At 46.4% G+C, this 25377-nt stretch overlaps 2 protein-coding genes across 8 annotated transcripts in view; one reads left to right on the top strand and one right to left on the bottom strand.

The window, feature by feature from the left end:
• LOC106581009 (tyrosine-protein phosphatase non-receptor type 23) overlaps window positions 1–22493 on the top strand; it is a 29607-nt gene extending 7114 nt beyond the window's left edge. Inside the window, exons 1-23 of one of the 2 annotated variants that reach the window (XM_045702890.1) lie at window positions 3459–3896; window positions 7480–7554; window positions 7674–7801; window positions 13284–13360; window positions 13477–13526; window positions 13706–13837; window positions 13997–14077; window positions 14310–14441; window positions 14539–14586; window positions 14722–14778; window positions 14918–14976; window positions 15174–15253; window positions 15353–15533; window positions 15638–15783; window positions 15879–16199; window positions 16282–16436; window positions 16576–16727; window positions 16985–19469; window positions 19774–19958; window positions 20058–20162; window positions 20282–20420; window positions 20585–20701; window positions 21339–22493. In XM_045702890.1, coding sequence (XP_045558846.1) covers window positions 3864–3896; window positions 7480–7554; window positions 7674–7801; window positions 13284–13360; window positions 13477–13526; window positions 13706–13837; window positions 13997–14077; window positions 14310–14441; window positions 14539–14586; window positions 14722–14778; window positions 14918–14976; window positions 15174–15253; window positions 15353–15533; window positions 15638–15783; window positions 15879–16199; window positions 16282–16436; window positions 16576–16727; window positions 16985–19469; window positions 19774–19958; window positions 20058–20162; window positions 20282–20420; window positions 20585–20701; window positions 21339–21956 — 5556 coding nt within the window. In that variant the 5' untranslated portion in view covers window positions 3459–3863 and the 3' untranslated portion in view covers window positions 21957–22493. Of the gene's footprint in view, window positions 1–3458; window positions 3897–7479; window positions 7555–7673; window positions 7802–13283; window positions 13361–13476; window positions 13527–13705; window positions 13838–13996; window positions 14078–14309; window positions 14442–14538; window positions 14587–14721; window positions 14779–14917; window positions 14977–15173; window positions 15254–15352; window positions 15534–15637; window positions 15784–15878; window positions 16200–16281; window positions 16437–16575; window positions 16728–16984; window positions 19470–19773; window positions 19959–20057; window positions 20163–20281; window positions 20421–20584; window positions 20702–21338 lie in introns of those variants that run through there. The other variant, XM_014162665.2, reaches the window with a different exon arrangement.
• A 76-nt stretch (window positions 22494–22569) lies between these two features.
• LOC106581016 (sterol regulatory element-binding protein cleavage-activating protein) overlaps window positions 22570–25377 on the bottom strand; it is a 29232-nt gene continuing 26424 nt past the window's right edge. For all 6 annotated transcript variants that reach the window (XM_014162694.2, XM_014162682.2, XM_045702893.1 and 3 more), the window contains one exon: window positions 22570–25286. In XM_014162694.2, the coding sequence (XP_014018169.2) occupies window positions 25041–25286 (246 nt within the window). In that variant the 3' untranslated portion in view covers window positions 22570–25040. The remainder of the gene's footprint in view (window positions 25287–25377) is intronic.

The raw sequence follows: 25377 nt of genomic DNA, 5'->3' as shown, positions 1-25377 counted from the left end.
GGAACACCTATGTGAGAATGCTGTTCATTGACTACAGCTCAGCGTTCAACACCAAAGTGCCCTCTAAGCTCATCACTAAGCTAAAGACCATCACTAAGCTAAGTAGGTAACAACACATCCGCCACGCTGATCCTCACCATGGGGGCCCCTCAGGGGTGCGTGCTCAGTCCCCTCCTGTACTCCCTGTTCACTCATGACTGCATGGCCAGGCACGACTCCAACACAATCATTAAGTTTGCCGATGACACAACAGTGGTAGGCCTGATCACTGACAACGATGAGACAGCCTATAGGGAGGAGGTCAGAGACCTGGCCGTGTGGTGCCAGGACAACAACCTCTCCCTCAACGTGATCAAGACAAGGGAGATGATTGTGGACTACAGGAAAAGGAGGACCGAGCACGTCCCCATTCTCATCGACGGGGCTGTAGTGGAGCAGGTTGAGAGTTTCAAGTTCCTTGGTGTCCACATCACCAACAACCCTGCATGGTGCAAGCACATCAAGACAGTCGTGAAGAGGGCACGACAAAACCTATTCCCCCTCAGGAGACCGAAAAGATTTGGCATGGGTCCTCAGATCCTCAATAGGTTCTACAGCTGCACCATCGAGAGCATCCTGACTGGTTGCATCACTGCCTGGTATGGCAACTGCTCGGCCTCAATTATCCCGCACAGGTACCTCCTGTATATAGCCTCGCTATTGTTATTTTACTGCTGCTCTTTAATTATTTGTTACTTTCTTTTTTTCTTAACTGCATTGTTGGTTAAGGGCTTGTAAGTAAGCATTTCGCTGTTGTATTCGGCGCATGTGACAAACAAAATTTGATTTCAATTGGTTTCCATTGGAGGTTTGACAGTATTATTTAAGACAACAGATTCCCATTCAAGTCAACATTATTTGATATGTGGACCTCCAACCATCTTTGTGGTACCATTTGAAAGTAAAAACTGGATTCAAATGTTAGTACAATTATCAGCCGAACATGACACCCACCCTGTATTCAGGAGCATGTTGTGTCTCAACCAATGGTGGGCACAACATCAAAACCTCAGATCATGTAAAATAGGGTCTAAGTTAGAACAATTTAAGCATTTTTAGATCATTGACAGCCACAGTCCTACTTAAATATCTTGGAATTTGAGGTTATGGTAATTGTCCAGGCCAATGTACACGGTCACCGACATAACCGTTCATGGGGGTCACAATTCACATTTCATTATTGTTATTCATATTATTACTTATATTTATCAACAAATTAGGAAATGCCAGGTTGGAGACGGTCTGTCGCTTTTTCGTATTGGCACAACATTAACAGAGAGAGGCCAGAGGAGGATGGTGAGAGGAGCTATAGGAGTCCGGGCTCATTGTAATGGCTGGAATGGAATTTTTGGAAAGGAGTCAAACATAAGGTTTCATATGTCTGATACTGTATGGCTACATTTTTTTAAATACAGTTCCTATTTTGACGCACAAAACCATTCAAACAAAGTATTCGCATACCGTCACAATAATTTGAATGGATAAAAAAAAGGTCTTTGTTGACTTACTGTGTGAGGTGAAGAAAATACGCCCAGCTGGGCACCAGTGGCGGTTCTAGACCATTTCAACTGGGGGGGCCAAGCTGGGGCCAGTTGTACTGTTAGAGGGGCCAGTTACATTAGACGTTATTGTTGTCATATCGTTTTCTTCACTGCATTGCAGGCATTAGCAGGCAAAAGACCATGTTCATAATCATCATCGTTGCCACTGTCTAATAACGGATGTAAAAAAAGAACGATAGCAAAAATTTGTTACGTAAAAATTATTTCATACTCCACATTTAGCGGGGCCACAAGGGGGTCCAAAATTGTCTACAATTTTCTGGCTCCATATTTTCATGTACAGTACTGTACATAGAATATAAGGGTTGGATTTGCACTAAACAATTTCAGGTCAGAAACATAATGTAAAAAATCTGGCTCATGGTTAGCCTCAAACATTATCTACTGGTATCACTTTAAATTGGAGAGCTCACAACTGGACAAAAAGGTCATGTTCATTTAAGAAAGCAACACAGATAAATTACAGACAGATCCCGTTCACACCTTTATTGTAGAATTGTGATCTGTGATGAATGAACATTGGCACTACTGTAGTTCATCTTGAATAATGTTTTTAAGTTAACAATTAAAACAAGTTTAAACACTTCACTTCAACGAATCAACATTGAATGAATCAGAATATCATTTCAAAAGTACAAATAATCTAACTTGTTTGTAAAGGTTACACATCTTAGTAATTAAGCTATTATTACTAAAGCATCATTTCAGGTGTACAAAAAAGTCCATACCAGAGGTGGCCAACCTTGCTCCACTCTCTGATCTACTGGGTGAGCCTGTGGTCCTTACATTCCAGTCCAGCAATAATACACATTATTATCAACTCATTAGGTTTGGTAAGTTAAATCAGGTGTGTTAGTGCTGGGCTGGAACAGAATCCTGCACACCCAGCATACCTCCAGGAGAAGGATTGGATTACTACAATTGTAATCAGGCCTTTATGGTAGAGTGGCAAGACGGAAGCCTCTCCTCAGTAAAAGGCACATGACAGCCCGCTTGGAGTTTGCCAAAAGGCACCTAAAGGACTCTCAGACCATGAGAAACAAGATTCTCTGGTCTGATGAAACCAAGATTGAACACTTTGGCCTGAATGCCAAGTGTCACTTCTGGAGGAAACCTGTCACCATCCCTACGGTGAAGCATGGGGGTGGCAGCATTGTGCAGTGGGGATGTTTTTCAGCGGCATGGACAGGGAGACTAGTCAGGATCGAGGGAAAGATGAACGGAGCAAAGTACAGAGAGATCCTTGATGAAAACCTGCTCCAGAGCGCTCAGGACCTCAGACTGGGGCGAAGGTTAACCTTCCAACAGGACAAAGACCCTAATCATACTGCCAAGACAATGTAGGAGTGGCTTCGGGACAAGTTTCTGAATGTCCTTGAGGGGCCCAGCCAGAGCCTGGACTTGAACCCGATCGAACATCTCTGAAGAGACCTGAAAATAGCTGTGAAGGGACGCTCCCCATCCAACCTGACAGAGCTTGAGAGGATCTGCAGAGAAGAATGGGAGAAACTCCCCAAATACAGGTGTGCCAAGCTTGTAGCGTCATACCCAAGAAGACTCGAGTCTGTAATCCCTGCCAAAGATGCTTCAACAAAGTACTGTAAAGGCTCTGAATACTTATGTAAACATGATATTTCATTTTTTTTATACATTTGCTACAATTTCAAAAAACCTGTTTTTGCTTTGTCATAATGCTGTATTGTGTGTAGATTGAGAATTATACTTAAAAAAAATAAATCTATTTTAGAATAAGGCTGTAACGTAACAAAATGTGGAAAAGTGAAGGGGTCTGAATACTTTCCAAATGCACTGTATGTATCGAAGGTTTCAAATCAAAGGGGGTGGTGTGAAATAGTATTCAAATGGATTTACCCTGTAGTCCCAGAAATCTTGCATTTTGATTCTCAATATCCAACTTTAACCGAGTAAATGCTCCCAAGGAGTTTTCTGTATTCCTAATTTCTGTAAAACTTTATCGACATTGGGCATGAGATAAACTCTGAATTCCCAGAAACTTCTATCGAGGACCAGCTGCTCGTTGGTCCTGCTCCCTTTCTCAGCTTATTTCACCTCCATGATCTTACACACATCGGACGGAACCCTAACAGTGTCACCGTAGCTCTTTGTCACCTCAAAAATGTCTGTCTGCAGCACCAGCCGGGGGTAGGCCATCATCTTGTAGGAGCAGAAGGCGTCCTCCTGAACAGGCTCTCTGTAGATGTAGTCCTGGAGATCCACCTCCGGCGCCCTCCTCAGTGCGGAATGGTCTGGCGTAGCGGCTGTGGCAGGGAAGAGGTGCGTCTCCATCAGGAACACAGCTGTGTCTGGGTGCTGTCCCTGTAGGTCCTCCATGAGGCGTCAGCCAGCAGTACTTACCTGTACATATTCCTGTAGATGCACTCGTTCATGGTGGTCAGCTGGCCGTTGAGGTGGATGTCCCCTTCCAGCTCCTGGGTCTCAGTACAGAGACGTGGGTCGGTCTCTGTTGACCATGGCGATGATTCGCATGGCTCCCCTCTTCCCCTGTGGTCCTTGTATGCAGACACCATTAGATGCATTGAACCCTTGATTGGTGTTATAGTGTATTTGGCAGAGTGAACAGGGCAGCTAGAGTGGAAAGTTGGAGGAATGGAGCAAGCTTTTAAAGGTATTTTCCCAGATGTTCGCCAGATCTCATTCACTGTAAAAGCTGTTAATGTTGGCTCAATCGGGAATAACTTTTATGTCAAGCGTGCTATAACCTGAGGAGGCTGGTGGGAGGAGCTATAGGAGGACAGGCTCATTGTAATGGAATAAATGGAACGGTATCAAACACATAAAATATATGGAAACCACATATTGGACTCCGTTCCACTATTCTATTTCAGCCAATACAATGAGCCCTTCCTCCTATATCTCCTCCCACCAGCCTTCTCTGGCTATAACGTAGATCTAACGTGGATTGGTCTAATGTGGAATCCCGGCTTTAAGCTAACGAAGACCAAAAAAATGTATAAAACACTGACTGTCTGGGAGATTCAGATTCATTTCCTTTGTCCACACAATAGGCGCAGACTTATTCTTTTTTTTTTTTATATTGCATGGATTAATTGGATTGGATTATGGATTCATTATGAATGTTAGTGCTAAATTTGTGCTGGATCCTGCTGGAACAATGAGATGGTGGGGATGCAGGGCAGCATATTGAAGTTACTTAGGAACTGTGCACACTTTGGAGAGATGTGTGGCCTCTTGGAGAAACCAGTTTGACCTTTCATTCAAACCCTTGTAATGATTTTGTTTTATATAGCATCAACCTCATTATTATTATGTTACTGATAGTATCCAGAGTATTTCCAGATTTCGTTATCAACAAATGCTGTGAAAAGTACAGTAAATGTAAAATGCACTTAAAATCAACAGTGTAATGTTTGAATTCAGTCTTGTCAGGTGAAGTGTTGTGTCCTCACCTTTCTTCTGATAATTGCCTCATCTCCATCCTGACACCTTTGACCCTAATGACAAATATGAACTCCCTATAAAGTCTTTCTATCTGTTGCGATGTTGTGAGGCAATGGCTTCTTGTGTGAATTCCACTGATGATCTGTTGTAGCCTATGGACACAGTATGTTCCACCTCTATTATTGTAAAACCAATATGATTGGCAGCAACTGTGGGACAGCCTTTTATCTCAGACGTGAATGCAAAATTAAACGGTTTAACATGGTCTGACTGATTTGATAGTCAATTGGTTGCCAAAAAGGGACCGGAAAAAAAACGTTTTTAGAATTTCCCCGACCCTTGCAGTAGAACAAACATATTTTAAACTCTGGAATCGTCCAACAATTATGCCTAATAAAATCATCAACCATCTATGCAGGTACTATGTACTGTAGGTTTTCTATATGAATGGTGTGTGGGTAAACAGAATTACCATTGCTTGAATGCACTATAGTCATACACCCCCCACCCTACACAAATCCAGGGACTCTCTCAGGCCATGAGCGATGTGGACACACCTAAATATTTATGTACAAGCCTGCAGGGTTCTCCCCAGGATTATTTTGACAATGTGAGGGCCATTAAGTTTGTTGTGCTTCTTATAGGCCTACATTTTCCTCTAATCAACTCTCTAGGCCTAACTGAATGTTCTAGTGATGGGACAATAAAGTTCCTCCAAATCTACAGTACCAGTCAAAAGTTTGGACACACCTACTCATTCCAGGATTTTTCTTTATGTTTATTATTTTCTACATTGTAGAATAATACTGAAGACATTAAAACTATGAAATAACACATGTGGAATCATGTAGTAACCAAAGAAGTGTTAAACAAATCAAAATATATTTTAGATTCTTCAAAGTAGCCATCCTTTGCCTTGATGACAGCTTTGCACACTTGGCATTCTCTCGACCAGTATCATGAGGTAGTCACCTGGAACGCTTTTCAACCGTTTTGAAGGAGTTCCCACATATGCTGAGCACTTGTTGGCTGCTTGTCCTTCACTCTGCGGTCGAACTCATCCCAAACCATCTCAATTGGGTTGAGGTCAGGTGATTGTGGAGGCCAGGTCATCTGATGCAGCACTTCATCACTTTCCTTGGTCAAATAGCCCTAACACAGCCTGGAGGTGTGTTTTGGTTCATTGCCCTGTTGAAAAACACTAAGCGCAAACCAGATGGGATGGCGTATCGCTGCAGAATGCTGTGGTAGCCATGCTGGTTAAGTGTGCCTTTGCATTCTAAATAAATCACTGACAGTGTCACCAGCAAAGCACCTCAACACCACCTCCTCCATGCTTCACGGTGCGAGCCACACATGCGGAGATCATCCATTCAAGAAGAAGTTTGTTGTGCTTCTTATAGGCCTACATTTTCCTCTAATCAACTCTCTAGACCTACTCTGCATCTCAGAAAGACCGTGGTTGGAACCAAAAATCTCAAATTTGGACTCATCAGAGCAAAGGACAGATTTCCACCAGTATAATGTCCCTTGGCCCAAGCAAGTCTCTTCTTCTTATTGGTGTCCTGTAATGGTGGTTTCTTTGTGGCAATTTGACCACGAAGGCCTGATTTCATACAGTCTCCTCTGAACAGTTGATGTTGAGATGTGTATGTTACTTGAACTCTGTGAAGCATTTATTTGGGCTGCAATTTCTGTGGCTGGTAACTCTAATGAACTTATCCTCTGCAGCAGAGGTAACTCTGGGTCTTCCTTTCCTGTGGCGATCCTCATGAGAGCCAGTTTCATCATAGCGCTTGATTGTTTTTGCAACTGCACTTAAAGAAACATTCCGTTTTTTTAATTTTCCGGATTGACTGACCTTCATGTCTTAAAGTAATGATGGACTGCCATTTCCCTTTGCTTATTTGAGCTGTTCTTGCCATAATATGGACTTTGGTCTTTTACCAAATAGGGCTATTTTCTGTACCTTGTCACAACACAACTGATTGGCTCACACCAATTAAGAAGGAAATGAAAATTCCACAAATTAACTTTTAACAAGGCACACCTGTTATTTGAAATGTATTCCAGGTGACTACCTCATGAAGCTGGTTGAGAGAATGCCAAGAGTGTGCAGAGCTGTCATCAAAGCAAAGGGTGGCTACTTTGAAGAATCTCAAATATAAAATATATTTTGATTTGTTTAACACTTTGTTTTGGTTACTACATGATTCCATATGTGTTATTTCATACTTTTGATGTCTTCATTATTATTCTACAATGTAGAAAATAGTAAAAATAAAGAAAAACCCTTGAATGACTAGGTGTGTCCAAACTTTTGACTGGTACTGTAAATCTATTTCTGATTGAATGAATAGACCTTATTGGTTAAAATAAAGGTTATTTGCTGTGCTCCCAATGGCCCCTCTTACCTGCTTTCCCTCTGTCCTTTCAGTTCATCCTGAAGAACTATGGGGAGAATCCAGACAGCTATAATGAACAGCTGAAGAAGCTGGAGACACTGAGACAGGTATGAACTGAGACTGAGCGACTTGTGCTATGCAAATGTCATATGTTGTGATTTATTTGTTATGTAGGTCATATACTGCGCTGTCTTTCTATCATATAATAAGTAAGTGTTTGTGGCAGGGTGCGGTGAATGTGACGCGGGACTTTGAGGGCTGCAGCATTTTGAGGAAGTACTTTGGGCAGCTGCACTATCTCCAGAGCCGTGTGCCTCTGGGGCCTGGGCAGGAAGCAGCAGTACCCATCTCATGGTATGAGGCAATGAAGTACACATAGGACCCCTATATTTACACACTTACCCATGAGATCCTTATCATACACACACTTGCTTTCATAAACTCTACCACAGACAGCTACGGAAAGACCAGAAGAACACAAGGTAACACTTTATTTGGATAGTCCATCTGTAGATGCTCGACAGACTATCTACTAACCCTAACATTAACCCTTATCCTAACCCTAAACTTAACCCTAGCCCTAACTTTAACTCTTACCCTTATTCTGAACCATCCCTAACTGTAACCCTAGCAAGCAGTTGCTTATGAACAGATATCTACAGAGCATCTACAATCTTGACTATCCAAATAAAGTGTGAGCGAACACACACACACTTTCATAAGCTCTCCCTACCATACGCGTAGTCACACACCACACCCTCAGGTATGCAATACAGTGTGTCGCCAATTTCATTCTCTTACCAGGACAGAAATATTTTCTGGAAAAACAGTTACTATGAAACAAAGATGAATGATAGTAAAAAGGTTTGGATCACTTTACGTTACATTTTGGGTGAACTCGGCTCCATCCTTCATTGAATCAGATGGCTCATTCATCACAAAACCCACCGATATTGCCAACTACTTAAATTGTTTTTTCATTGGCAAGATTAGCAAACTTTGGCATGACATGCCAGCAACAAATTCTGAACCTACACATCCATGCATAACTGACCAAATACTGAAAGACAAGCATTGTAATTCTGTAAAGTGAGTGTGGAAGAGGTGAAACAAATATTGTTGTCTATCAACAATGACAAGCCACCTGGTTCTGACAACTTGGATGGAAAATTACTGAGGATGATAGCGGACGATATTGCCGCCCCTATTTGCCATCTTTTCAATTTAAGCCTACAGGAAAGTGTGTGCACTCAGACCTGGAGGGAAGCAAAAGTCATTCTGCTCCCCAAGAATAGCAAAGCCCCCTTTACTGGCTAAAACAGCCGACCAATCAGCCTGTTACCAACCCTTAGTAAACTTTTGGAACAAAATAGTGTTTGACCAGATAGTGCTATTTCACGATAAACAAACTAACAACTGATTTTCAAAACGCTTATAGGGAGGGGCATTCAACATGTACGCCACTTACACAAATAACTGATGATTGGCTAATAAAATAATAAGTAATAAACAGATTGTGGGACCTGTTTGTTAGTCTTCAGTACAACTTTTGACATTATCTGTAATAATCTGCTGCTGGAAAAGCGTATGCGTTATGTAATGTTCCCTCAATTTTTTTCCGGTACTGAGCAAATTTCAGGTCTGCTTAACGTAAACCTGAACGTTGTGAAAATTCTGTGCAACTTCCAGCACGCGTTTACTGTTAACACGGAGGCTGTACCCGCTTTAAGTTACAGTTTTAACAGTGGCCAAGTTGGCTACTGTGGCTATTTGATCATAATGTAGGCCAACCAGAGTAGCCTAACATCAAAACAATGGTGAAAATGCATCCCATAACATTTTAACATGGAAACGGCTGTTCTGTCATTCAGCCTAACGTAGCATCCAATGTGTGGTGTTCAATGTAGGCCTACATTCCATGAGCAGGGCTTGACATCAACCTGTTTATCCACTTGTCCTTCAGACAAGGAGGTGACTGAAAATGTTGTTGTGTTTGATGCAAGAAACCACTTTACAAAATAAAATACATTATTATTCCCGTACCATTATTACAGAGAATCAGACAAATTATTCTACCCTCTGCCTATTGGCTACTTAGGTTATTCAAGCCTGTCTCAAAATACAACACTGCCCCTTTAAGACATAAAAAAAAGCTCTTTACCTGACTCGCTTTTCAAAGACGTCTAGAAATGTATATGTTTTGTGCTCTTGTAGGAAGCAATCACTCCTCTATTGCTCACTACAAATGATCTATAACTGGGCTAATAACTCACTAACTAGCAAAGAATATGAACAAAATGTGCACACGTTTCTACAGCAGCTCTTACTTTGACCTCAAATGAAGCGCATCTACTCACGACCGCTCATGCTGCAAACACAGTCCAGTTCAAAGTAAATGGCACATATCCATATATGACAATGATCTATTTGCATATAGGTCTACTGCAGCTCTGATTGTTTATACTGCACCGGTCTGTGTAGAGTACGGGCTGAGTAGTGCGTGCCAATGCAATAGAATCCTACTATGATGCGTTCTACCTACAACAAAATCTCTTGCATAGTTTGTTTTGTTTCGGTAATATTGCGTTGATTTGATCACAATTTCCACGGTAAATGGACACGTTGATAGTCTTAACAGGGAAAACTCTAGAACAGTGGTCACCAACATTGTCTGAGTCAAGATCACTGAGTCAAAATACAAGCTGAGATCTACTACTTTTTTTTAAACATGACTTTAAAAAAATGTAAGCCAATGCAACAATCAATTAAAAACAGTTCTGTAGCAATGAGGCTTGTGCAGTAAGTTATAGGCCCAATACATTATCACTGCATATTGGCTTTGCTTGAATTGCCCTGCCAATGCATTGTTGTTCAGGCAATTAAAAAATTTTTTACATTTACATTTTGTTGGGGGGGGCTGATGGTGCCTGCATTTGATGGTCAGTCTCAGCGGAGGGAGAGAGCAGCAGACTGAGGGTCCGCCTCTCAACATCCCTCCGCTCTCCCTTTCCTCCACTGACACTGACCAAAAAGGGACACCATCTTCCAGCTGGCAAAACTCGACTCGCACCGCATTATTTCTGCCTCATGCACAAAGTCATGTTGAACAGAGAAAGTGAAATATTCCTCGAAATTAAAAAAGACCCAAGCTGCTAATAATAACAATGCAAGCCTATAGATACACTTTCCTACTCATTCATTACTACTGCAGTGCTTGTTGTAGCGCTGAGTGGAAATAGGAACGACGCGCATTTTATGGCTTATAAAAGTGTTGAGTACAAAGTGTTGACAGTGCTGAGTAAGAACTTTAAACATGAACTCAGTCATAAAAACAGCATCTCTTTGCTGTATTCGCTGACAGTCTCTTTCTACTCATAGTTTGAAATGTTTAGAAATGTCACAGTGTCAACTTTCTGTGGCTTTCATTTACGCCGTGCTACGTTACTGCAGACACGGTCATCTGAGCCATCCGATTGGCCAGCAGTAGGCCTATAGTGCACTTCATTTGCTCTCTGGGTCCGCAGGGAAGGCAGATTTTTTACTTTCAGACAGATGTAATGGTTCAGAATGGCAACAGCTCGCCTACCCGGCGCACAGGGCAGCTGAATCAAGTGCACCTACCACCAACAGCCCAAGACTAAAACAAAACAAATAGGAACACAAGGCTTTATCGTTGGGTTTTTTACAGAAATGTTTGGCGATCGACTAGGAATGTCTTGGAGATTGACCGGTTGGTGGCCGCTTCTCTCTGTGGGCTGGTTTTTCTGCGCGGCAGTTCCGGGGCTACGCGCGCAGCTTAGATGGAGCATTGGTGTTATGGCTTTACATCCCCTGCTATATGGTGGATCGAGAGTTACCTGTATAACAGAACACAGGCCCCTTACTATTCAATCTTTACTAATGACCTGCCGCTGGCTCTGAGTCAAGCCTGTTTGTCTATGTATGCTGATGACTCAACACTATGCATGTCAGCAACCAGCGTTTAACACAGAGCTGCAGTCAGTTTCAGAATGGGTGGCAAGAAAGCAGTTGGTCCTAAATATTTCAAAAACTAAAAGCATTGTATTTGGGACAAATCATTCACTTAACCCTAAATGCATAATGAATAATGTGGAAATTGAGCAAGTTGAGGAGACTAAGCTGCTTGGAGTATCCTTGGATTGTAAACTGTCATGGTCAAAACATATTGACCCAACAGTAACTAAGACGGGGAGAGGTCTGTCCATAATAAAGCACTGCTCAGCTTCTTAACAATGCTATAATCAAGGCAGGTCCTACAGGCCCTAGACTACTGTCCAGTCGTCTGGTTAGGTGCTATAAAGAGGGACTTAGATTACTTTTGGCCCAGAACAGGGCAGCACAGCTGGCTCGTAAATGTACACGGAGAGTTAACATTAATAATATGCATGTCAATCTCACCTGGCTCAAAGTAGAGGACAGATTGACTTCATCTCTACTTGTATTTGCGAGAAGCATTGACAAGTTGAATGCACCAAGCTGTCTGTTTTAAATTAAACTATTAACACACAGCTTGGACACCCATGCATACCCCACAAGACATGCCACCTGAGGTCTCTTCACAGTCCCCAAGTCCAGAACAGACTATGGGAGGTGCACAGTACTAAGTAGAGCCATGACTACATTGAACTCTATTCCACATCAAGTAACTCATACAAGCAGTAAAATCTGATTTTAAAATGCACCTTATGGAACAGCCGGGAATGTGAAGAGACACACATAGGCACAGACAGACAGACACACACACACACACACACACACACACACACACACACACACACACACACACACACGATAACATACTCACTATACATATGTATTTTGTGTTGTAGATACGTGGTAGTACAGTAGTGGCCTGAGGGAACACACTTAATGTATAGTAAAGATCTGTTGTGAAATGTATTGTAATGTTTTTTAAATTGTATATAACTTCCTTAATGTTGCTAGACCCCAGGAAGAGAAGCTGCTGCCTTGGCAGGAACTAATGGGGATCCATAATACATACAAAAACAGACAGGCCAATACATGTACAGTTGAAGTCGGAAGTTTACATACACTTAGGTTGGAGTCATTAAAACTCGTGTTGTGAAGGTGCTTTGCTGCAGGAGGGACTGGTGCACTTCACAAAATAGATGGCATCATGAGAGAGAAAAATTATGTGGATATACTGAAGCAACATCTCAAGACATCAGTCAGAAAGTTAAAGCTTGGTCGCAAATGGGTCTTCCAAATGGACAATGACCCCAAGTATACTTCCAAAGTTGTGGAAAAATGACTTAAGGACAACAAAGTCAAGGTATTGGAGTGGCCATCACAAAGCCCTGACCTCAATCCTATAGAAAGTCTGTGGGCAGAACTGAAAAAGTGTGTGCGAGCAAGGAGGCCTACAAACCTGACTCCGTTACACCAGCTCTGTCAGGAGGAATGGGCCAAAATTCACCCAACTTATTGTGGGAAGCTTGTGGAAGGCTATCTGAAACATTTGACCCAAGTTAAACAATTTAAAGGCAATGCTACCAAATAATAATTGAGTGTATGTAAACTTCTGACCCACTGGGAATGTGATGAAAGAAATAAAAGCTGAAATAAATCATTCTCTACTCTTATTCTGACATTTCACATTCTTAAAATAAAGTGGTGATCCTAACTGACCTAAGACAGGGAATTTTTACCAGGATTAAATGTCAGGAATTGTAAAAAAATGAGTTTAAATGTATTTGGCTAAGGTGTATGTAAACTTCTGACTTCAACGTTAGACCCACACCACACCCTCATGTATGCAAAACTGTGTGTCAACAATTTCATTCTCTCTTCCCAGGACAGAAATATTTTCTGGGAAAACAGTCACTCATGATGACATCAGCTATGAGCAAGCCTGCATCCTCTACAACCTGGGTGAGTTGAACCATTTGAACGGTGTAGTTGTAAAACTGACCTTAGATCAGCACTGAGGGCAAAACCATCCATCAAACAGCTATGTTCTGATTGCCATAATGTTGTCTTCTCTGTAGGTGCTCTCCACTCCATGTTGGGAGCCATGGATAACAGGGTGTCCGAAGAGGTGGGCAGAAGCAATGGCCGTCTATCTCTACCACGTCAACTTCTCTCTCCATGACATCTCACACGGACATCCATTGTGTTGCCCTCCTCTTTCTGAAACTCAATATGTCCCTTTGTCTATTTCTCTCGCTTCCATCTTCACTCCGTTCTGTCTCCCTTCCCCTTTCTCTCTCCCTCTAGGGGATGAAGGTGTCATGTACACACTTCCAGTGCTCCGCGGGGGCCTTCTCCTACCTGAGGGACCACTTCAGCCACAACTTCAGCGTGGACATGAGTCACCAGATCCTTAACCTCAACATCAACCTCATGCTGGTAACTATCACACGCACACACACACACACACTTGCACGTGTTCTCACAAGCATGCACACACATACATACACACACACACACACACACACACACACACACACACACACACACACACACACACACACACACACTTCATCGTGGTTATTTGTCTCCGTTCAGGGTCAGGCTCAGGAGTGTCTTCTGGAGAAGTCCATGCTGGACAACAGGAAGAGTTTCCTTGTAGCCCGCATCAGTGCTCAGGTAAATCTCTCTCCTCTCAACACAAGACGTAGCAGCAGGGCACGATAACACCCTCTAGACCTCAGTTGCCGTAGAGCACGGTCGTTCTCAATAGGCATCAAACGGGGAGGGACTAACTGAACTTGTCCAATAAGAAAATGCTAATTGTTTTCTGTTGCAAAACTTTTTGCTACGGTGTGCCCTAATGAGTATGACTCAGATGTGCGGCTGTTCTGTTGTTGGCCTGGTGCAGGTGGTGGACTACTATAAGGAGGCGTGCAGGGCTCTGGAGAACTCTGACACAGCCTCCATGCTGGGTAAGATCCAGAAGGACTGGAAGAAACTGGTACAGATGAAGATCTCCTACTTTGCTTCCATCGCCCATGTGAGTGTGAGACAGGACAGTTGTGAGGGAGTGAATTGCGAATGTGTTCTCAATTTGGTTTACGGATACTCTGTTATTGAATAACATTTATTTTCAGCTGCATATGGGGAAGCAGGCTGAGGAGCAACAGAAATATGGAGAGCGGGTATGTCACCTTCTTGACTATCCCTACTCCCCCTGTGTATCTTCCTCTGCATACCTCCATTCCTCTGCATGCATACCAATGTCTCTCCTTGTACACCTATTTTTCTAAAGCTGTGTGTTTTTGTGTTTTTAACAGCTGGCTTACCTGCAGAGCTCCTTAGACAAACTCAGTGAAGCCATCAAGTTGGCCAAGGTACAGTCACCTTCCAATTGACTCTGTGTGTAAACTTTTTGATTTGGCATTCTGAAATGGTTTCTTTTGTATCTGTTATCAAGCTTACAATAACAAAGTAACTGTCTTTATGCTCCTTTCCCTTAATCTCTATGAACAGGGTCAGCCGGACAGTGTGCAGGAGGCCTTGAAGTTCACCATGGACGTGATAGGGGGAAAGTAAGCAGCTATATTCCCTACTGTATATTCACTTATGATTGTGGGTAGGTTGGTACAATCTTTACCCCTTGGGATGTGGACAGTCACACACACTCTGCCACACTCTGTCACTCAAACAGTGGCGCTCTGGCTGAAGTGGTTCTCTCTGATCCGTCCTCTTTTTTATTTTGCTATTCATTATCCCCCGTCCCTTGTAGGTTCAACTCTGCCAAGAAAGACAATGACTTCATCTACCATGAGACTGTCCCCTTGTTGGAGACTCTTGCTTCCGTCAAAGGTAACATTGAACCCTGACCTATGACCTATCCTCACACACAACCTCTCCTGCATTTCATATACTATATTTGGATTTTCATTGTCATCATGTCCTCTCTAGGTGCCCCCCTGGTGAAGGCCTTGCCCGTGAACCCAACTGATCCCAGTGTCACAGGACCAGACCTGTTTGCCAAGCTGGTGCCCATGGCTGCCCACGAGGCCTCCTCTCTCTACAGCGAAGAGAAGGCCAAGTTGCTACGGGACATCATGGCCAAGATAGACAGCAGGAATGAGACTCTAGAGTGAGTCGGAGGGGCTGTGTGTGTGTTTGTGTCGTCTAGGTACGCCTTTTTACGATTTAATATAGTCACTTTGTGTGGTTGCTGATCTAGCTCTGGGTTTACAGGCAGTTTATGGACTCTCTGGGTCTGGAGCCAGACTCGGTAGATAACCTGGACATGTACAGTCACATCCCCCCTGTACTGATGGAGAAGTGTGCTGCGCTCAGTGTCAGACCAGACACCGTCAAGAGCCTCATTCAGTCCATGCAGGGTGAGTGGTTGGCCTGGGACACACACATACACATGTCACACACACACATATGCACACAGCCTTTCGGTACTATCCCTATGTCTCTCTCCGTCTAGTTCTGTCTGGTGTGTTCACGGACGTGGAGGCGTCTCTGAGGGAGATCCGGGACGTGCTGGAGGAGGACGAGGCCGGGGTGCGGGCGCTGCAAGAGGCGGCAGGAGGAGGCCCCGCGGCGGAGCTGCACCCCCAGGCACATGCCCAGACCCTGGCTGAGATCCGCAGGGACCTGGAGAAGTACATGGAGGCCCATGAAAAGGCCAGCTTCACCAACACAGAGCTGCACAGAGCCATGAACCTGCACATCAGTAACCTGAGGCTGCTGGGGGGACCACTGGATGCCCTGAGAGACGCCCTGCCGAGGCCCCAACTCAACCAGGGTGGGTATAGGAAAGTGGAAAAGAGTTATGGTGTCATTTGGAGTGTATTTCTAAATCTATATGTGTGTGTGTGTTCCTACAGAGGAGGTGGCGGGGCTGCAGTGCATGAAGAGGATCCTGGGTAAGGTGCAGGAGATGAGGGACCAGAGGAGCACCCTGGAGAAACAGCTGCGTGACCTCATCCAGCAGGACGACATCACTTCCTCCCTGGTCACTACCGAGCGCACTGACATGAAGGTACAGGACATTGTGTGTGGGTTTGATCTTCATGAAATTCTAGACTAACGCATGCCTCTTAACACACTATATGTAACATTTGCCTCTCTCTCTCTCCCCACCTCTCTCTCTCCCCACCTCCCTCTCTCCCTCCCTATAGAGGTTGTTTGAGGAGCAGTTGAAGAAGTATGAGCAGGTGAAGGTGTACATCGACCAGAATCTGTCTGCCCAGGAGAACATCCTCAAGGCGCTGACGGAAGCCAACGTGCAATACGCCTCGGTCCGCAAGGGCCTCGCCGAGACGGAACACAAGTGAGCAAGGGCCTGGGAAGGATTTTAGTAGGACACCAGCACTATTGGTCAAAGGACTTTGACGCTGTTCCAGTCCAAGGCCATAGGGAAGGGGCCAATATAGGGAATCAGAATACACAAACATATCGGAGCAGACAAATGTCCACTGGAAACACTAGATACATAAAGCACTAGCCCCATGTCATTGTTACTGAAGAAGTTCTCACCACTCCCTTTCTCTTCCTCTTCTCCTTCCTTTCTCTCGCTCCAACTCTCAGGTGGAACGGCACGGTGCAGACCCTGGTGGCGTCCTACGAGGCTTACGAGGACCTGATGAAGAAGTCCCAGGAGGGGAAGGAGTTCTACGAGGACCTGGAGACCAAGTCCTCCCGCCTGCTGGAGAGAGCTAAGACTCTGTGTCAGGGCAGGGAGGAGGAGAGGAAGGCCGTGCTGGACAGGGAGACCCAGAAGAATCCCCCTTCTCGGCCCACGGCAGCCAAACCGTCCCTGGGGTCCAAGGTGGGCTCAGACGTGGACTCTGCCTGTTCTAGTCTGGAGGATGCCGAGCTAGCCCAGATCAACGCTGCTATACTGAGCCTGGGAGGAGACCTGCCTGACGAGCTCCGTAGTCTACCCCCCGACCACCCCTCCCTGCACTCTGCCCTTCGCCCGGGACCTGAGGCTTTCCTTCCTGGTGCCAATCTGGGTGGCAATGCTTCGTTACCCTGGCCAGGGGCGCCTGGGGCACCGCTCTATACCCCTCAGTTCCCCCCAAACCTTCGCCCGCCCCAGTTCCCCGGCCCACTCCCCGCCCAGGGTTTCCCTCGCGGACCCTTCACTCAGCTACCCCCCCAGCAGACACCTGTTTCTGGCTATGGCCCTCCCCAGCCGCAAGCCCCCCAAACTGGGGGAGTCAGGCCTGCCCGTGCCCCTTTCCGTCCCTCCACTACTACAGTAGATAGTATCCAGACCCCCATCCCCAGTTATAACTCAGCCCCACGCCACCCTGTACCACCTACTGTCTCTGCAGGCTACGCTGTTCCCCCACAGATGGGTGTGTACCCACAGTACATGACCCAGCCTGGGGTGCCCATGCAAGCGCCCAGCCAAGTGCCACACCAACATCCACAGCAGCAGTACCAACACCCTCCTGGGCAGCTGCCCCCTGGCTACCAGTCTGCCCCTAGGGCTATGCCCGGGCCCCGACCCCAGGCCCAGCAGGGTTACCCACAGTACATGCCCCCCCAGCACCAGCCCCGGCCACCCATGCCCCCCCAGTATCAGCAGCCATATCCTGGTCAGCCCCAGCCCCAGCATGGCTACCAGCCCCAGTTACCACAGGGCTATCAGCCTCAACACCCTCAGCAGGGCTACCTGCCCCAACAGCCCTCACACATGATCCCAAGGGGCCCTCACCCACAGATGCCCCCCACTTCCCAGCCCATGCCCCCTGTCTCCCAACCATACATGCAACCTGCCAACCAACAGATGCCCCCGCACCCTCATCAGCAGATGCTACCTCCCCAACAACAACAAATGCATCCCAACGCCCAGCAAATGCACCCAGGCCCTCATCAGCAGATGCTCCCTAACAGCCAGCCGATGCCCCCAGTTTCCCAGCCTTACCTGCCCCCCACCAGCCAGCCCGTGCCCCCTGGCCTGCACCAGCCCATGCCCCCTGCTTCCCAGTCCCATCATGTCCACCTCCCTCAGGCTTACCTGCCCAGGGGCCCCCTCCCACCTCAGGGGCCCCAGATGCCCCACCCTGGTCAACCCTCCCAACATGTCTACCAGCCCCAGTTACCACAGGGCTACCAGCCTCCTATAATGCCTCAATCAGCCCCCCAACAGTCCCAGGCTCCCCAGCCTGTAGCCCCCATGACCCCCACCATGTACCCCACTCCTCCAGGTGTGAACGGCTCTCCTGGAGCCCCACCACAGCCTACCTCTATGGGCCAACCTCGGCCCCCTCCCCAGCACATGATTCCACCAACTGCTGGAGCTCCTCCAGTGGCCCTTCGACCTAACGTCATCCTTCCCTCGCCCTCCCCTTCTCCCTCCCCAGGCCCCTCTTCACTAGGCCTGGCTCCCCAGAGGCCCTCCCCGGCCCCCACCCCTGGCGGTCCACCCTCTCTCCCTTCCTCCTCATCCCCCTCCACCTCCCTCTTCCCGCACCAGAACTCCATCACAGACGACCTGCTCTCCTCCAGCCCAGAGAGCCAGCCCGGTGGCCCCAAGGCCCCCGCCAACGTCCTCCAACCCACCAAGGCTGACCCTCAGGATGGGGAGCGCCGCAAGAAGAGCTCCCAGGGCGTCCGGCTGATCCAGGGCGACCCGTACCAAGCCCCCGAACGCGTAGCCCGCCTCTGCAGCGAACTCGAACGCTTCCGGTCAGCCGTGGAGTCTCTGGAGCGCCCGTCGGTGGACGAAGGTGGTCTGTCGCCGCTGGATGCCCGCTGGAAGGAGCTCCAGGAGGGGCAGGAGAGGGACGCCAGGCAGCTGTCCATTGCCATCGCTCGCTGCTACACCATGAAGAACCGCCACCAGGACGTGATGCCCTACGACTGTAACCGCGTGCTGCTGCGCTCGGGCAAGGACGACTACATCAACGGCAGCTTTGTGGAGGAGCTGTCGCCCTACTGCCCGCGCCTCATCGCCACGCAGGCGCCGCTGTCGGGCACGGCCGCCGACTTCTGGCTCATGGTGTGGGAGCAGAAGGTTTCGCTGGTGGTCATGCTGGTCTCAGAGCAGGAGTTAGATAAGGTATGAACACACTCAGGGGAGAAGGAATGGGTCATTCTAGGGGTCGCTTATAAAGGCTTACTACCGTGGGTGGTAGATGTACCACCTGTTTTGGTTTTTACCCAAGAAGGGATAAAAGGTAGGTAAGGAATTGGATAAGGCAGAACTTTGATTAGATGGTTTATTTACTTCCAGACTATTGACATAAACGTCTGTGAAAACACATCATTTCATTTGAAGTTATCAGTCCATATTTTGATTGACGCATTGTAATTTATCGAGAGGACCCCAACTCTTAGTCGGTTTCTTTACTGTGTTTCCGCAGGGAAAGGTTTTGCGCTATTTCCCGACAGAACGCGGCCAGCAGCTTGCTCAAGGACCAATCACAGTCACCCTGACTACGCAGAAGACCACGCCCACCCATGTGGAGCGAATGATTGGCCTGCAATACCGTGACCAGAGCCTCAAACGCACCGTCATACACCTGCAGTTCACCTCCTGGCCTGAGCTGTGAGTCCACACAGTAACAACTGATTAACCACTGTATGCGTGGAAATTAATACCTGGCTAACGAATACCATTTCTCTCTCTCTCTCCTTCTCCCCCCAGGGGTCTTCCTGAGAGCAAGAGCAATCTGATCTGCTTCATCCAGGAGGTTCATGGATACTACCTGCACCAGAGGCCCTTACACACACCTATTGTTGTGCACTGCAGGTAACACACACATGCTATTTTATTACTATCACCAAACATCATGATGATTCATCAAAACCACGTGTGTGTGTGTTGTATGTGAGTATTGACACTAACCCGGTCTCTCTCCATGACCTCAGCTCTGGCGTGGGGCGTACTGGCGCCCTCTGTCTGCTGTATGCAGCGGTACAGGAGCTGGAGGCAGGGAACAGCATCCCTGACCTACCTCTACTGGTCAAGAAGATGAGGCAGCAGAGGAAGAACATGCTGCAGGAGAAGGTAAGAACACACACACCTAACAAGCTCATGCTTTACAAGGGGTTAACGTCACATAGGCAAGTTCTCTAGTAAAAGCTCATGTCACTTTCCCATTGAGCATTGAGTCAATGTTTGTTGGTGTGATGGCTCTTCAAGGTCCTCCTCTTTCTGGTGTCTGTCCGCAGCTCCACCTGAAGTTCTGTTACGAAGCGGTGCTGAAACACGCTGAGCAGGTCCTCCAGAGACACGGCTACCTCCCTACCGCCCCCTGCAGCAAGATACCCAGCACTGCTACCACCAAGGTGAGCCCAGTCTCTCACTGAGACAGTTTTACATCCTTTTGGCATTCAGGCTTTAGGGTCTCAGACACTTGAATGGATAAGTGAGTAGTGGTGATAAATATGGTCCTATTGAAAAGTGAGTCGAAAAACTATTTGTATTTGCTTAGATTTTGGTGGTACTCGATGTAAGCTAAAATCGAGAGGCCATCTAGATGGGTTAGCTGACGTCACGAAAACCATGTTCACAAGAATTCCATGAGTTGTTGTGATTCTGGATGGCAAGATAGCTACCAACAATGACAAGAAACTGCAATGTGGGGAATCGTGACTCGTGTCATCATGGTATATTTATCATGGACACGGTATATTGGTACCATGTTGTGTTTTGACTGATTTCATGTCAATACTAATATGTCAAAACATTTGCTAGCTAGCTAATCAACAACTGTAATGATGTATGAGACAAGTGTTCATTGTGCACATTTATTTATGTTTTCAATAAACATTGGAGACTAAATATAGTTTACATGTTGTCAACAATCTAAGCCAACCCTATCTGTTTTGCACGTGTTGGTTTTGCTGCTTAACAACCAACCCTTCTATGCTACACTACTGCTCCCTCCTGTCTAAATATTGTCTGGTTGTCTTCTCCCTGTAGCCTTACTCTCGCCAGGAGTCCCAACAGGACATCGTTCTGGGAGGTGACATGACCATCAGCTCCATTCAGGCCACCATCGCCAAACTCAGCATCCGGCCCCCCAGTGCCACTGACCCAGCCATGGACCCTGTCCTTGACATTGGTGCCCCCTCTGGTCTAGAGGACCAACCCTTCACTCCCCCCACCGGCCTGCCCTTGGATAGAGAGCTAGAGCCAGCCGCCACCCCCGCCCGGGACCCCTCTCCCAACGAGACCCAACCCTCCTCCTTCAGTCCCCCACTCTCCTCCCCAGAGAAGGTTCAGTCCCTACCACCCAATGGTGTGGATACCACCGCCCCTTCCTCTCCCCCCACAGCCAATAACCATGCGGTTCCAGAGATGACCCCTGATCCAGCCCCTCCCTCTGGCCCGGCCTTGAACTCTCTGGAGCTGCTGGCCTCTCTGACTCCCGAGGCCTTCTCCATGGAGGGTGGTGGGTGCAAGGGGAAGCACCGTGTCACTAAGCAGAGCTTCCTGCAGCCTGCCGAGGGCCAGGGCCTCCACCAGGGGCCCTACGAGGAGGGGGGAGACGACCCCCTGAGCAACCTCGACCCCCTCTGGAGCCTCAACAAGAACTGAAACACAGCCACGATGCCCTCTTTCTCTCTCCCTTCATAGCCGTGTCAAACTGACCTGTAGCCTTTAGAACTAGTTCTTCTTGATTCTCTGATTCTTCGCTAATGAACCAAAATGACTCAAATGGTGGAAACTTCAAGAATCACAACTAGAAGTGCTTAGGGGCTAGGTTTGAACCTGGGCCTTTGTCGCTTTAGGGACACTTCAGGTGTCCTACATTCCACCTCCCGTCACTGGTGGCCTGGCTGTGCTTCTGGGACCAAATCACTGCACTTGTCTTTTCTTTCCCTGTATGTCTAACTGTACCAGATGGGTCTGTTCTTCACTCCCTGCTTCAGAGCTGGCCACTCAGCACCACTACAATCCTAGCAGCAGTGTCTATGGTTCCCTCTTACAGCTGGTTGCTCTGGGCCAGGGAGGAGGTTGCAGACGAAGGCTCTCGTTAACAGCATACATAGAGCAGAATCAGCCCGTCTTAGCATTTTTCTTGTCTTTCATTAACACTGTAAATATATCTTGAATAAATTTAGGTTGGCATGGTTTTGACTACTGTATTTTATACATTCCATAAGCTAACATTTTTTTCCCTACAGAAAATCATACACTACAGACATGACAAGGTATCAAAGCCTCTTTATTTGGAAATTAGTACAAAGTTTTGCTCCGGTGTTAAAAATAGTAAAATAGGCCAGAATATTTGCTACCGGCCCTACAGTCTGTGCACCCTAGCCAACCGAAGGAAGGTGGTTCAGGAGGGGGGCAGAGCATTGCTATGATTCCACAAAAACAATATTTACACCCGTTTCTTTCTGCCCCTCCCTCTCAAATATTTTGTAGGACCAAAAGGGTCAGATCAAGGGGACATGGGCTGTGCTCCAATCATCTTAAATGCTTCCCTTCTCATCTCCTTTCATCACTACTGATAGTACAGTGGCAGAACTCCTGTTCCATAAACATTCCAATGATGTTTGGAGCATAGTGCTCGCAACACCAGAGTGGTGAGGTTTAATTCCTGCATAGTGTGGGTGTCAAATAACTATCGTATCATTATTTGCAAGGAGATAAGGAAAGGCAGCTTAAAAGGACTTGGAACACAACCATATTTAACTCAGGCAGCAGTTTATATCCTTACAATTGTAAGTGAATCTACACTCTAAAGCGTTTACCTATTTACATTAAAAAAGGAAATAAATTACAACAGAACACGGGTGCACAACTCCAGTCCTTCAGGGATGGCGTGTGTCTGGGTTTTCGCTTCTCTTCAATTCATCTTATTGATAAACCAGCAGACACAGCAACACTTGAGGACTAAAGCTGTCCACCCCTGCATTCACAAGTCTGATGTGTGCGTTTTATGTTTTCAGTATGTGTGTTTCTGAATGTCTTTCTATACATTGTTTCAAAGTGCCTAGTGTGTGAGAGGGCTAGTGCACAAGTTAGTGTTATATCTGTTGGTTGAAGTTCAGTGGATTTGCTTTTCAATATCAAGCATCCCAGATCTACATTCAGCTATGGGTGTAAGTAACCAAGTAGGCTAACATCTAAGGTCAAGTCCACTACGCTCTCTCTGCAGGCTGGCGCTACGGTCACTCAGAGGTAACGGGCTGGGAGAAAGGTTGAGTTAGAGAGTTCCCACCTAGAGGGGTACGATCATATTCCTAGTCTGAGGCCCTCGCTGACATGAAGACTGGCTGGGCCAAGGTGGAGTTATCCACATTACTGGTACACTACCCATCCTCTCCTTTTATGCCTGATCGGGTTCTCAAACTCACAAGCAGAGAATTACAGAGATAAGACAAAAAAAAAAATAGAGATGCCTTTTCAGTGAATTGGGAAAAACATAGTGGACAGAGAAACACAGTTGTAAGATGTTTTTCAAGAGGAAGCCATTTTAGGTATTTCAAAAGTAACGTGATTTCCTCATTGGAACCTTTTGTCAGAGAACAAGACGTACAATGGTAACATGGCAATGTTACTAACGTAAAACCGTGAAATTAAATATAGTCACAATCTCAAACGATCTGACATTTCTCCCGGGCGCAGTCAACATGGGAAGAGAGCAGCCAATGTAAACTCTGACAATGTGTGCCAATGTAGAGCTACCACACCTTCAGATGCAAATCTCAAATTCAAGCAGAAAGTATAGAGCCTCTTACAGCTTAAGGGGCTCTTAGGGGCCAGATTGGTCCTCTTGCAGCAACAGTAGCCCTAAAATAAGAGGCTGGGGTAAGGCAAGGAACCTCTCCCCCTCAATCCCCAACTCCAAGAAAACACTTACGCGTTTTCAGTTCCAAAATATTATTACAAATATTAATGTCATCATAACCAATGTTAAAAATCTAACCATACATTTATGACATCATCTGCACATCTCAAATTGTTACTAATAAATAGATTTAAAAATAAAAAACAACCCTCTCAAGGTGCATTTCATTACAGTAATCGTATCCAGTTCTCTCTCGCGCACACACACACACACACACACACACAATAATGAAGGATTTTTGTCAGCAATGTTTTCACCATAAAAAGGGACTGTTTCTTTCCCAGGACACAAAACACACACATGCTAGTAACTGCTTAGCTTAGCCCAACGACCCTCAGACTTCATGACATGAGCCTGCTACAGCTGCGCTACATTGATTGGCTGGCGTGGTATCAAACACTCCGCCAATGACAGCGGCATAGAGTGCAGTGACAGTCTGATTGTTGGGTGTGTGTACCCCAAACCATCCGATGCTTGGACACAAACCCCCTGAGCTAGTAACAAGGTCATCTTTCTGGTCAGACAGACCTCACCCTGTGGCAGGTTGACCACTTGTAAGTCTGTCTGTACATCTGTCTCTCCAACCAGACATTAGCTTTATAAAAAACATGATGTATTGCTATAGAAATGCCCTCCCAGCTAAATCAGGTGAAGCGCTAACGATCTAAATTAGCCACAACTGTTTCCAAGAAAATTGTCCAACTGCAGCGTAGTGTAGGGCCAAAATGAGTTGAGTTTGCATATATCCCCATTGTCAGTACTGATTATTCCATCTACTCCTCCAAGCCACTGTGTGGCGCCTGTCCTAGTTCTGCTTCTGCTCAGTCCAGCTTCTCCAGCACCGCGGGTACGTAGACCAGGCTGAGCTCGGAGCCAAAGTCGCAGACGATGGCGGCGTTGTTTAGCACCACGAGCTGGCGAACCCCCTGGCCGTCGCTGCTCTGGCCCAGGTAGACCGTCTGGAGGAGATCTCCGAAGTTCAGGTCCCAGAAGGACACACAGCCCTGGCCCCCTGTCACCAGGAGAGACTCAGAGATCACCCCCAGACTGGCACCGCAGCCCACCTCCTGGGGGGGGGGGGAAGAGGGAAAGAAAGAAAGAAAAATTGGGATAGAAGCAGGCGAAGAGGCATAAATTATCGTTGAAAAACAGGAGACT

The sequence above is a fragment of the Salmo salar genome, chromosome ssa02 (assembly GCF_905237065.1).
Source record: "Salmo salar chromosome ssa02, Ssal_v3.1, whole genome shotgun sequence".
Classification (NCBI taxonomy): Eukaryota; Metazoa; Chordata; class Actinopteri; order Salmoniformes; family Salmonidae; genus Salmo; species Salmo salar.
This window is presented reverse-complemented; position numbering and strand designations above follow the sequence as displayed.